The sequence below is a fragment of the Phyllopteryx taeniolatus genome, chromosome 16 (genome assembly GCF_024500385.1).
Source record: "Phyllopteryx taeniolatus isolate TA_2022b chromosome 16, UOR_Ptae_1.2, whole genome shotgun sequence".
Taxonomy (NCBI): domain Eukaryota; kingdom Metazoa; phylum Chordata; class Actinopteri; order Syngnathiformes; family Syngnathidae; genus Phyllopteryx; species Phyllopteryx taeniolatus.
The window spans coordinates 2,530,284-2,543,589 of NC_084517.1; the positions used below are offsets into that span (position 1 = coordinate 2,530,284).

Here is a 13,306-nt window from a genome sequence, read left to right on the forward strand (position 1 = left end):
AAGGCTAAAAATAAACTTGGAGTAAATGTCTTTTGCGGAGCCGATCAATGACGTCATTGATCGGACCGGCGAATTATCACATTAAAGACGATCAGCATAAAATGGTAATTATCGGCCGATACTGATCAAGCCGATCAGATCGGTGTAGAGTCTATCCATCCATCCATTTTCTGAGCCACTAATGCTCACAAGGGTCGCGGGAGTGCTGGAGCCTATCCAAGCTGGTTGCCAGCCAATTGCAGGGCACACATAAACAAACAACCATTCACACTCACATTCACACCCATGGCCAATTTAGAGTCTTCAATTAACCTACCATGCATGTTTTTGGGATGTGGGAAGAAACCGGAGTGCCCAGAGAAAACCCACGCAGGCACGGGGTTAACATGCAAACTCCACACAGGTGGGGCCGGGAATTGAACCCCGGTCCTCAGAACTGTGAGGCAGACGCTCCAACTACTGTGCGGCCGGTGTAAAGTCTAGTCAAAACTAAACACTTGGGTGAATCACAGCCACAATACAAAACATTATTCAGGACTAAAGAGATTTAAGTATCTTGTAACTTCACATACAATTACAATTCAGACTAATCTGTCTTTTCCAAAATATATAACTAGTAATATACCTCATTTCATTGTGGAATATTTTTTATAACTTTTACTATACCTATGTATTATATGCACTATTAACTTTTGAAGATTTTTAGGGGGAGGGGTTTATCATGCATTACAACACGAGAAGTTACGGTAGATATATTTTAGCGCATTGAATGGAAAATAGAATTCCGCCAATCCAAACTATTTTGTACTAAAGCTGTTGCCTAACATGAAATTGCAAATTTTTGTGCTGAGTAGCAGCCACTTTGAGAATCTCAATCAAAGTTTTGTTTGGAATATTTGTTATAACTTTTACTATACCTATGTATTATATGGACTATTAACTTTTGAAGATTTTTAGGGGCAGGGGTTTATCATGCATTACACACGAGAAGTTACGGTAGATATATTTTATCGCATTGAATGGAAAATAGGATTCCGCCAATCCAAACTATTTTGTAGTAAAGCTGTTGCCTAACATGAAACTGCAAATTTTTGTGCTGAGTAGCAGCCATTTTGAGAATGTCAATCAAAGTTTTGTTTGTGACTCAGACAAGGGTCACTGTTCAAACAGCAGGTAGCCTGTGGAAGTAGCAGTTTAATAAAAATATTTATTTTTGGATGAATAAAAACACCTCCCCATGATAATAACACAATGTCTGCAATGTATTTTTTTCACGTTCAAATTCATCGCCGCATTACTATATACCAAAGTTATTGCTGTTGTATTTTCACATCATTAGTCAGATCAACTGGTGTAAAAAGTATTGTAAAAATAGTGATGAAATAGTTTCTAAATTGATATCTCATCTTTGAGAGTATTACATCCACTTTTTTAGCCTAACTAAAAGCAAAAAGGTAAAACATTTTTCAGTGTAACCCAAACCAATGGAAAAAACACGTTTTAACAATTATCTTTGACAGTGGGATAATGGATGAGGTGTGTTTGGAATTCTTACTTACTTAATCTGATGATGTCTGTTTACTGCTTCTATCAGTACACATTGTGTTGAATCTTATCTATTCACCAGTTGCTTGTCAAACAGCCTAATAATAACATAATAATAATTTCCATACTAAAAAAAATGTTGCACTTATACTGATGAGTGAGTAGAGCAAGTCTCACTGAGGTGAGGATTAAAGTGCCTTGAGCACCTTGAAGGTAGAAAAGTACTTTGCAAGTGAAGTAACCATTCACGCTGACCATTAATTTACACACTATAATCTGCAAAACTAAAAACACTGGCTGGCTTTGTTTTAGAATACTACTTTACAATATTGTCTTCTTGCACATGGACTGTTTTCATCAATCATCTAAAGCTTGTGTATGTCTCAGAAATTCTTCCTGGTTTTTCAAATTCCCATACAGTTCATGGTCCAAAAATCAAATTAATTCTTGTAAATACTTTTTGGAACCGCAAAACTGCCTCCTACACACTGTTTATCTTTTGCTGTCCTCCATTCTACAAAGGTTAGTCAAACATTGCAAAGATTACATAACCTTTTCAACCTCTTTAATGTTGTCCACGCTGTGCTTTGTCCTTTTCAGGGTCACTTACAGTATGATTTCAAATACAAACATCCAATTTGTTTGCTGCCCAGAAAACTTATTGAAATATTTAGATATTCAAAAATTCACAACTAAATAAATATTTGAGTATATTATGATTTTTTTTTATTTTCCTGACTTGACAAAAAAATACAAAATTGTTATTATTGTTATTATTAAAATAAAAATAGAATAATATATCAGTATTATACAATATTTCCTTTCAAAATTTCATTATTGTATTTTTGTTTTCTTTGATTGGGTTGTTTCTGCTGCTTAAAAGCAGAGCTTGCAGACTTCTGTTTAAGTATCCACTCAAGTTATCAAATATGATTCTTTTTCACACAGGTTTAAAAATGTTATCTAAATACCATTACTCTGGATTTTGTTCACATTCATCAAATGAAATTGTTTTACAGGGTGAAGTTCTTGACGTAAACATGTAGTCAATGTTGTGAAATGCCTGAAAATAGTTTATAATGATGGATAAAAAGCAGATATCATTTCTATAAATTGTGAAATTAATAAAGAGTAGAACTTCTGTGACAAAGTTACATACAGGTATTGGTATTTGTTTAACCATCAACAATCATTTTACCTGAAAGACTGAGGCGTAGGTTTTTGTGGCGGGACAGCGCAAGATGACGGCTGATCACAGAGGATGCCATGACAGGAGTCAGACAGAATTTGAGAGAGGCAGCAGCTGCCCTTTTCTATCCTCAACAACTAGGTCACCTGGGGTTGGGAGAAGGAGGGAAGCGTATGGACAAATAGGGATTAAATTTGGCAACAGGTAGACAATATCCAATTCAATAAATAACTTGACCGATGTGAGAGTGCATGCTCAACGTGTGTGAGAAGAATAACTCTGATAACAGCACATGCTTCCGGAAAGAAAATAGACATTTTCACCTAGAAAGACCTAGAAAGAATGTCAGCGAATACAAGGAACTCTCACTTCTACAAAGAGAGCTGCTATGACCAAAAAAAAAAAAAAAAAAAAAAAAAAAAAGTGAGACAAAAAAATGAGCCCAATCAGACACCATTTCAAATTCTTGCTTGCTTTCCAAATTATATTAAAATTAAGCTAAGAAAATGAGTCTCGGTTCGCTCTTGTTTTCCAAATCATTATGTAATACAAAATGGGGAAAACTCTTGCTTTCTGCTTTGACACAGTGGACACCCCGATTATCCCACACATCACATAGCCGGTTACTTGGCAACACCTCATGAACTGGATGAAACTGGTTTACAGAGCGTTACACAAGACTGCATCTATATGCTTCAGAGAAGCAATGTTTTAGTGTGTGGCGCGGGCAAAATAAAGAGCTGGAGGACATGAGAATAATATCAATCATACAACTTCATTTCTTTAGTTCCTTTCAGAGGAAAAGATAAAAGGTGGTTCACTACATTGTAAAATCCCACACTAAATATGGGAGAAAGCAATATGATCCAATAGAATCAGGAATAAAAGCAGATGAAAAAAAGGTAGTCTGTACACATTTATGGTTGTGTTTTAAATTGAGGTACTGATTTTGTTCATTTGCTATGTTGTGGGACTTGTGCCAAAGAGAAAGCATGATCACACAACAAGTCTGAACTGGAATAAGCTGGAAATGTAACGTAAAAGATTAAACCACATCAGGAATGCCTGATTGGATACTGGCGCTGGGAGTTGGAAGTCAAGGTGGATTTTAGTTTTGTATTGATTCAGGATGTTTGAGAGTTGTTTGAGGTGTTATTTTTAACAAAAGGTTTCTTATTTTATTTTAACCTAAAATTACACTTCAGATGGAGCTATAGTGGAAGTCACTCAAATGACACCATACAATCTTACCGTTATTTACTCGCTCAATGCTTATTTGCAAACTCATATAACCAGTAACAGCTTATTTTATGATTTACTTTTGATCTTGGTAACTAAGCGATAGCTACCCACAATCATTTGGGCCCATACAATGATATATGCGAAAAAAGATGAAGGGTTTAGGACCTTCTATTTGTACAATCCCGTTTCCAATGAAGTTGGGACGTTGTGTTAAACATAAATAAAAACAGAATACAATGATTTGCAAATCATGTTCAACCTATATTTAATTGAATACACTACAAAGACGAGATATTTAATGTTCAAACTGATAAACGTTATTGTTTTTAGAAAATAATCATTAACTTAGAATTTTATAGCTGCAACACGTTCCCAAAAAGCTGGGACAGGTGGCAAAAAAGACTGAGAAAGTTGAGGAATGCTCTATATAAGTTTCAAACTGACAAGTGTCGGGGCTCTTGCTCTTTTAAAGGTTAGCTACTGAGGTGTTATCGCTTATTCTCTTTTCCATTTTTTGTGTAAAACCCAGGATGACTAGAGATGTAGCTTTATAATTAATTGAATATCTTATTGAAAATAGGTTAAACTAAAATAGAGGAGTTTAGCTTTTACTGTAGAGCTTGAGCCCTCGATCTTTCTCTTCTGGGTCCTTGCCTATTCTTAAGTCAGAACATTAAGCTTTTAGGAATGTCCGATCTGATTAATTCATTCAAGGATTGCTTGAGGTATGTTCACATACTTTGAATATGATACGACTCGCAAGCAGGCAAACGAAACGTAATGTAGCCTAGCAAGCTTGTCCTTTTGTACGTATAAACATGCATACATACAACAACATGCATACATACAACAACATAAAAATGGGTGACCAAAAAAAAAAAAGAAAAACATTGTGGGGCGGGGGAGTCCGGGGGCATCCCCCAGGCCCCCGCAGAGAATTTCTTTTATTTTAACATAAATCAGGCAATCTGGAAGACTGAATAGTACAATAAGGCAAAATAAAAAAAAATTCTTCACGCAGATTTATATTAAATTTGCCTAATTTCTTTCCTTTTTTTGTTTTGGCCTCCAACTTGAGACAGGCACATCTCCAGCTGCATCTCCAGATGCCTGCTTCAAGCTGTGCCGCATGAATAGGATCCTCCTCTTTAAGTATTCTCGTTCTGGAAAATAATTGACGAAAATCCTTGTCTGTTTCACTTCATTTTTCACTATTACCACCTTCAAATGCTAATCCCAAATGCATCCTTCATGAAAATATTAATATTATACTATATTTTTTCAGTTATTATTGGCCATCTCTGAATTTGATTAGTTCATTCTGTGTTGTGACATAATCCCGAACATCGTTCCGTCACTTAATACATTTAACATTAACATCCATAAAAACTAATTAGATAATTGTGTGTTTCCTAATTAATACAAGATGTACTAGCGGATCAACTCTTGTCGCCGATGTTACGTGAGTTTCGCGGTTCCACTGGGACCACAACCAGGGCCACGCCCCGCAGCACCTCAACGTGAAAATACAAAAGACCAGTGCAACAAATACAACACTGGCTGATCTGATGCGCAAAAATGGAGCTTAAACGTAAGAGTAGCAATAAAGGATGTCCGCTCCAGACGTGGGTATAATAGCCAAATATTGTATATAACCTATTTATAATAAGATATTAAATTTATTATAAAGCTACATCTCCAGTCATCCTGCGTTTTACACAAAAAATCGAAGAGAGAATAAGCGATGAGACCTCAGTAGCTAACCTTTAAAAGAGCAAGAGCCCCGACACTAGGTCATTTTACATCACCTGTCATCTGGCAGGAAGGCTTATGGGAACATTTAGAGTCATTTTAAGGATAACACGCCCCCATTTCATAAGTTCTTGTTTTGGCAAATCTTTTTCTGTCAGAATAAGTAAGGAAGCAATCTTGTCTTTGTGGGTTTTTATTACAAAAACAGAAAGAAAAGTCTTTGCAAAGAGAGGAAAAGGTACAAGTCTTACAAGTTGTCACCTCTTACTGAAGCCCAGACAAAGATTCCCTTTCTTATATCAAAGTGAGACAGGCAGAGAAAGAAAACAACTGTCTTTGTCAAGCTGCACTCAACTTACCTTTACCGAATAGCAACTAGTAGTCACAACATAACTAGGGACAATTAGTACCCACAGTATGACCGGGAGAGAGCTAGTAGTCACAACGTGACAATAAAGCCTGTGAAGGTTGTATAAAACTAATAGAAGTAATATTTGGTATTTATAAAACACACATTTTCCAACACATTCTTTTATTATTTATTGTGTCTTTTGCCTATTTAAACTTAGTCATCAGATGGAACTTCCCCAAACAGGCTAAGACTTCATCTGTTGATCTTGTTTTCAGTAGAAGCCCGCCAGTTATACCCTGGAAAAAAGACTGAGTTTATTGCAGTTCCCCTAATAACCGGTTCATGCTAAAATGTTCTTCTGTCAATATCTTATTTCATTATCCAAATATTACTTCAACATGTATTATCAAAATGTCTAACTTAATATTGTAAGTCCCATTTTACTGTATTACATAACATAAACAATGCAAATATGAATTTTAACTGATCCCATAACATCTTTGTCATCTGACCTTTAACCAACCACCAGAGCTGCATTCTGCTTGGCCAGCCGGTATCAATGAGCTGCCTCAAGAATCCCACTGGCCAAAAAGGCTCGATAGGACTCCTTCAGCATGACAGCATCCATTACCGCTGGTGTCCACAATCGGGTTCGGGGATTGCCGCCACAACAGGCACCGACCACTTTACGGCCACGGCTCCAGTCGGCCACCTCAACAATGGAGCCGCAGAACATGGTCCACTTGGACTCGATGTCCCTCACCCCCCTTGCGATGTGGTCGAAGTTCTGTCGGAAGTGGGAGTTGAAGGTCGTTCTGACAGGAGACTGCCAGATGTTCCGAGCAGACCCTCACAATATGTTTGGGTCTGCCAGGTTGGACCAGCATCTTCCCCCGCCATCGGAGCCAACTCACCACCAGCTTCACCCCTCTCTTCAGCCGAGCGTCCAAGACATGCGGCCGCAAGTCCGATGACACGACCACAAAGTCAATCATTAAACTGCGACCTGGGGTGTCCTGGTGCCAAGTGCTAGTGTGGACACCCTAATGTCTGAACACAGTGTTTGTTAAAGTCAGTCACTGACGAGCACAGAAGTCCAACTATGTCCAGTTAGAATTTCTCGACCTTGCACACCAGCTCAGGCTCTTTCTCTGCCAGAGAGGTGACATTCCACATCCCTAGAGCCACCTTCTGTAGCCAAGGATTGGATTGCCAAGGTCCCCGCCTTTGGCTGCCATCCAGATCTCTATGCACCCGACCCCCTTGGTCCCTCCCACAGGTGGTGAACCCATGGGAAGGGGGACTCACGGTGCCTCTTCGAGCTTTGCCTGGCAGGGCCCTATGGGCCACCAAGCGCTCACCATCAAGCCCCAGAGGACGGCCTCAGGAAATTGGCGCCCATTTATTATCATCATCAGAGAGAGTCTTTGAGTGTTCTTTGACTGGTCCCTCACCCAGGAAATGGGTGACCTACCTGGGAGATAAAGCCCCTGACAACTTAGCTCCTGGGATCATTGGGACACACAAACGCTTCCACCACAATAAGGTGATTGCTCAAAGGAGGGGAAAAGCGAAAATGAAATGTGGAAATTGTAGAATTGGAAAATGTGATTGTTTTAATGAGGCATTTGTGGTCATGAATCAGTATGAAGTTTCAAGTAGAAACAACTTCAAGATTTTCTTTCAAGATAATTTTTTCAAAGCCAATTTGTTGTTTATTCAGTGCCTGTTTTGATATGGTAAGTGAGCTAACACAATAGCAAGTTATATATTTTAGGTTAATATTGACTCAATGCTCCTTGTATTTTCTTGTGTGACTTCCTGTCTGGGTTGTCATATTCTGTCCAGCTTGACATGAACTTGCAGTGTACTCTGTTGAAAATAGACTTGTAATGAAGGACTTTTTATGTACTGCTTTACTTTTTATTTTGCAATCAAATATACTGTATAAACAAACAGTGCATTGTTACGTTTAATCATTGATTAAAACACTTATGATCAAAGTACACAGTTATCTTAGAAAGTTTGTCGGTCTGCAAGATGCCGGTGTGCCTGTCCAGTCAACCACTTTATCACTCGAGGGACTTTGAATGCATCTTCATCCTTAGCTGTTCCATCTGGGGAAATTTGAAACGGTCTTTATCTGTGATTATTTTATTTTTGTTATCATCGAGCTTTTCAAGTTATTTAGAATTTGTGCTTCCCTTTCATACAAATTCCACCTTTAGGCTGTACCTGTCACAATACAATTGTATCAGTTCAGACTGGCGTGAGCAGGTGGAAGGGCTTGACGGAATGGTTGGAGAGATCAGCGAGTCGGGGAGCACGGAAGGAGCACTGAGTACGAAGAAGAACATTGAGGTTAGAACAATTGTGATAAAAGGCGTAGCTTACATGCGAGAATAGAGCTGGTGTACCACGGGTGAACGTTGCTAGTCTGGCAGTGGAGTCCTGGATCTGACAGGCTTAAATGCAGGCAATGATGAAGGCTGATTGACAACAGGTGCGGGGCTGAGGTGGTGCTGATTACTGGGAAGAGAGAGCGAGAGAGAGGGAGAGAGAAAGGGCAAGAGGGGCGCAAAGCGCCACCTAAGCTTCAACAAAGGAACTGCAGGGCACAGCTCATGACAGTACCATTTATGAGTTTGAGTTTATTCAGTAATGTAATTCTCAGATCATCCTAAAATGATAATGAAATGTGGCCATATAGTATACAATAAAAGAGTAGTATGGTAGCTAACAAATAAACTAGCTATAGCTAACATTTATTAGCTGCTAAATCATTGATAAATTCTGGCTGTGCTTCTAAGATATTACTAGTATAGTGTTAAAACATCAATACATAATAATAAATGACAGATACTTACACTTCAAAGATGATCGAGAATTGAATCTTGCATTCCTATTGCGAGCTCGGTTCAGTGACATGGAAAGTGATGACATCAGGGGCCTTAGCTGTCACTCGAAACAAATTAGCCGTTGAAGACGCATTCTTCATCAAGTCTGCCCACCCCAGAGGTTTGTGCCAAAAAGAAAACGCAAAAAGCAAAAAAATCGCAAACAAAACGACAGGCAGCGTAAAAGCGAACATTGTCATCGCAAGCAAAAAGTACTTTCATTGCAAGTAATAACTAATAAGTAATAATTTACTTTAAAAAAACATTTTTTTGCTTGATTATAATCTCTCAAAGTCTTATTTTTTGTTCGCAATTCAAAATCTTCTGTTTAGAAGTCTTAATTTTTGTTTGTGATTGAAAATGTTTTGTGTGATTCTTTTTGGCACAAATCTGGTTCCGTATGTAAACATTGGTAGAATATAATTTTCTCTGGAACTGTGTACTGTAATGAGGTTGGTGGCACAAGGGGAAACGGAGCTTGAGGTCGCAGGGCTGAAGTTTATGGTTTTCGCATTTCAGGGAAAGGGATTAATAAATGTCTGGAACTTGGGGAGGGTGTACATTATTCACATACTTGATGTTGTTGACAGGAACCTAGACAGTAATGATACTTAGGTAGATTTACTCACTAAAACACAGATGGCTCTCTTCCTATTTCCTAAAGTGTAACACACTCAACAATTTCCAAAGAACAAATTTCCGTCACTGAGTGGGAACTAAACCCACGCTGCCCACACCAAAGTCAGGCGAGTGTACCACTACACCATCAGTGACATCAAAAGAAATCAATATTACAAATACCCATGCCTACCGTCATGTTGAGATTACATTTTCTGCCATGAAGTTAGCAATACTGCACAGGACCATCGTCTGTGACATAACGACAAACCTAATCCTGCTAGTTTTATTTTGCTTTGCTCAAATTACTCAGCAGCGGCAAGCGAGATAACATGCCAATAGCAACCTGAAAGTTAACACATTACTTTCCCCCAAATGGATGACAAATTTGGATTTTGTCAACATTTACATCCGCATGCAAACATTACAATAAATGATCTGTTTTAAAGTTAGCAATCCATCCATCCATCCATCCATTTTCTGAGCCGCTTCTCCTCACTAGGGTCGCGGGCGTGCTGGAGCCTATCCCAGCTGTCATCGGGCAGGAGGCGGGGTACACCCTGAACTGGTTGCCAGCCAATCGCAGGGCACATTCAAACAAACAACCATTCGCACTCACAGTCACACCTACGGGCAATTTAGAGTCTCCAATTAATGCATGTTTTTGGGATGTGGGAGGAAAACGGAGTGCCCGGAGAAAACCCACGCAGGCACGGGGAGAACATGCAAACTCCACACAGGCGGGGCCGGGGATTGAACCCGGGTCCTCAGAACTGTGAGGCTGACGCTCTAACCTGTCGGCCACTGTGCCGCCAAGTTAGCAATCCATCAATTTAAAAACAAATCCCTTTTACTGTAGATTGGGTCGGGATGTAAAACTGCACTAGGAACTCAGGATTCTACAGTACATATCTTATTATTGCTCTGTGCCAATCAAATCAACTGGCTATCCTGTGACCTGAAAGTGCATTGACAAGTGGACTGTTGTGTAACTCTGGGTGCAGCGTGGTGTTACCAAACAACAGAGCTGGTAGACCGCTGCCTCTTAATGGGTTAGCGAGGTGTATAATCTAAAACTGTAACCATATTGCATGACGTAATAAAGGCAACGCATCAATATACTGTAAATAGGGACTTACTTGGCACACACACACGCAATAATAATAAACTCCAGAACCCACACTAATAGCATTTGATTTTTTTTTTCTGTGTGCCCAGCTTACCAAAAAGTAGTTATATTGTATATGACCTATGTACAGACCTTATAACCTGTAACACAAAATCGTTTCCACTTTTAAATTGTGATTTATGTCCTCCCAAAGCAGATCGAACCCAAATTCCAGAAGTCATGAAATGCTTCAATTGAAAGTCCAGTTCCAGTAAGAAGATGCAGAATGGATGCAGAATTCAGGCAACATCAGCACTGAAAGTCGTAACGCACAGGTGCAGGTGAAATATCCTATTCATCCATGCATCCAAAGGTTTACTGCCATTATAACCAGGCCATACAAAGTGTGTGATGATTAACGCCTTTACAACTTGTTTTCGAGTGTTTTTTTTAATATATAAACTGTTCCTTGTGGTCCTTCATAAAATCTGGTTCCAACTGGATCTGACTGGCAAACCACACGGGGCGTTATGAATGAGTAGAGCATATCATTGGTCAGTCACCAAGCAAGCTTCTTCTAATAGGTTACGTGATCCTGCAGGCTGCAGGGGTCACCTGCTTCGCTGTCTACTCGGAGGCATGACACACACGACGGGCTGATGCAGCGCGATGTCGCCGCAGACCCATGGGGGGTGGGGGGGGGGGGGGGGGGGGGCATGCACGGTTCGATCACTTACCGCTGATCGGACGACTGGAGCAGGAACGAGAGTCTGGTGCAGAGGGCTGCGACTGGAGCGCGCAGTCTCGTCAGCCGCCGCGCTGGTGGCTACGGGCAGGAGGGGCTTCTTCCCTCTCGTCTTGTGGTTCCGTTCTGGTGGTCGAGCTGACAAACTCGTGCCTCTCCTGGTTTGGAGAAAACAGTTCTGTTCTATAACGCCTTTTCAAATGCGCTTTAATTGCTTCATACGGTGCCGAGATGCGTTTGCCCCATAACGAGTTGCACCCCCCCAGTAGAGCCGCGTATGATAGGCTGCTTTCCCACTTTGCATTTTGCATCCATCCTGGCCCCCTAGTGGTCAATATATGCGCAAACAACTTTTCTGCTCAAACCCCAAAACATGGATTACGTAATGTGTTTTTGTGTAATCAGAATCAGGGTGCTGCTCAAGCAACCCTAAATTCAATCCCAGTAGTCCTAAAATTTGGTATTATAATTATTTTACTGTGTCCTTTTTTTCCATAAGCTAGAAAGGTGTATAGCAATACTTGGTTGGAAGAAAAAAAAAAAAAAAGGTTTTTATCCTGTGACTGCATGAGCACGCTTCCTGTACTTCTACCACCACGCAATACCAACACACTATTATATTATTATTACCATTCCTCCATTTTTTTTCCAGAATTTAGTCGCAGCTCACTGTTGTTAGGATGGAAGTTAGCTGATTTTTTTTTTTTTTTTAAACTAGGAAACGTTTCAGGTTGTCGGAGACAGCAACACTGTTCTCATTTTGAACTAAAATGAGAGAAGCCAGCTGTTGTTTCATGTGCATGTGTGTTCATATTAAAGATAATGTGCTAATTGACTGGATGTCCATTAACGTAACTCCTATGAGGACACAGAGAGGGAGGAGCCAACATAGGATTTTAGATATTAGTATACCAAGTATTCTAAAAATAAATAAATAAATAATAATAATCTGTTAATGTGTTTTCAATGTTGTGCATTACATTTCATATAAAAGTAGAGAAAATAAATCCAAGGTTCATTTTTGGTGTTTTTAGTACTCACAAAATAGGGGACTGGTTTACTCCAGACAAAATGCATACTGTTAATGTGCATACAGACGTCCTGCTGTATCAGAAGTCGTCTTTGTAGGGTTACAGTATGCTTGCTTTGTAAATCAAATTTAGAAATCCAATCCTTCCTCTTTTGCTGTGGCTCAACATGCTCGAGTCAAAGACTTTCCCCAAAAAGTGTCATGCTTCTCTTTTATGAATGTGGGAATGAAATTGTGGTAAAATGTACAAAACAGCCCTTGCAGTGACACATTAGTGTTCCATGAGTGATCATCAGGTGTACCGCGGGAAATGATGAAATTGAGCTTAATTGGCCTAATCATAAAATATTTATGTATTCTCGACAAACAATGTATCTTTGTTCATCTTTATGCCAGGACATACAGTATAGTGACTGGTCGACCAATGAAATGCTCTTCCACTAGATGGCAGAAGGTACTATGAACCTGTCCATCCACCTGTTGGCATTTATACACCAGAATAATAACTTTATGTTCAAGTAAACACTAACAAGTACAGATTTTACAATGATTATCTAAATTTGTAACTGATCCTAGATCCTAATCATTTCAGGATACAGGTCAACCCAGAGCTATTTGGATGCCCCCCTCTTTGCACAACATTGGATGGCGTGTACCCAGAACACCTTCCAAGGGAGGCATCCAGGAGACACTTAACAGCTGCTCTGACTACTGTCGAGGTACTCCTTGAACCCAACACCCCAGTCAAGAGGTGCAAAACTGTGTGCGCTCCCCTTTCACTCTGACATCTCCCCTTGCACGAAAAGAAACACTGGTCTGAGGTTCAAC

General features: G+C 39.7%; 1 protein-coding gene across 4 annotated transcripts in view; it reads right to left on the reverse strand.

Annotated features, from left to right (window-relative positions):
* abat (4-aminobutyrate aminotransferase) overlaps nt 1–11,692 on the reverse strand; it is a 45,178-nt gene extending 33,486 nt beyond the window's left edge. The window contains exons 1-3 of one of the 4 annotated variants that reach the window (XM_061750403.1): nt 8,948–10,636; nt 8,475–8,609; nt 2,744–2,880 (exon numbers count right to left, since the gene is read on the reverse strand). In XM_061750403.1, the coding sequence (XP_061606387.1) occupies nt 2,744–2,813 (70 nt within the window). In that variant the 5' untranslated portion in view covers nt 2,814–2,880; nt 8,475–8,609; nt 8,948–10,636. Of the gene's footprint in view, nt 1–2,743; nt 2,881–8,474; nt 10,637–10,856; nt 11,337–11,440 lie in introns of those variants that run through there. The other 3 variants (XM_061750401.1, XM_061750404.1, XM_061750402.1) reach the window with 3 other exon arrangements.
* Nucleotides 11,693–13,306: the final 1,614 nt, after the last annotated feature.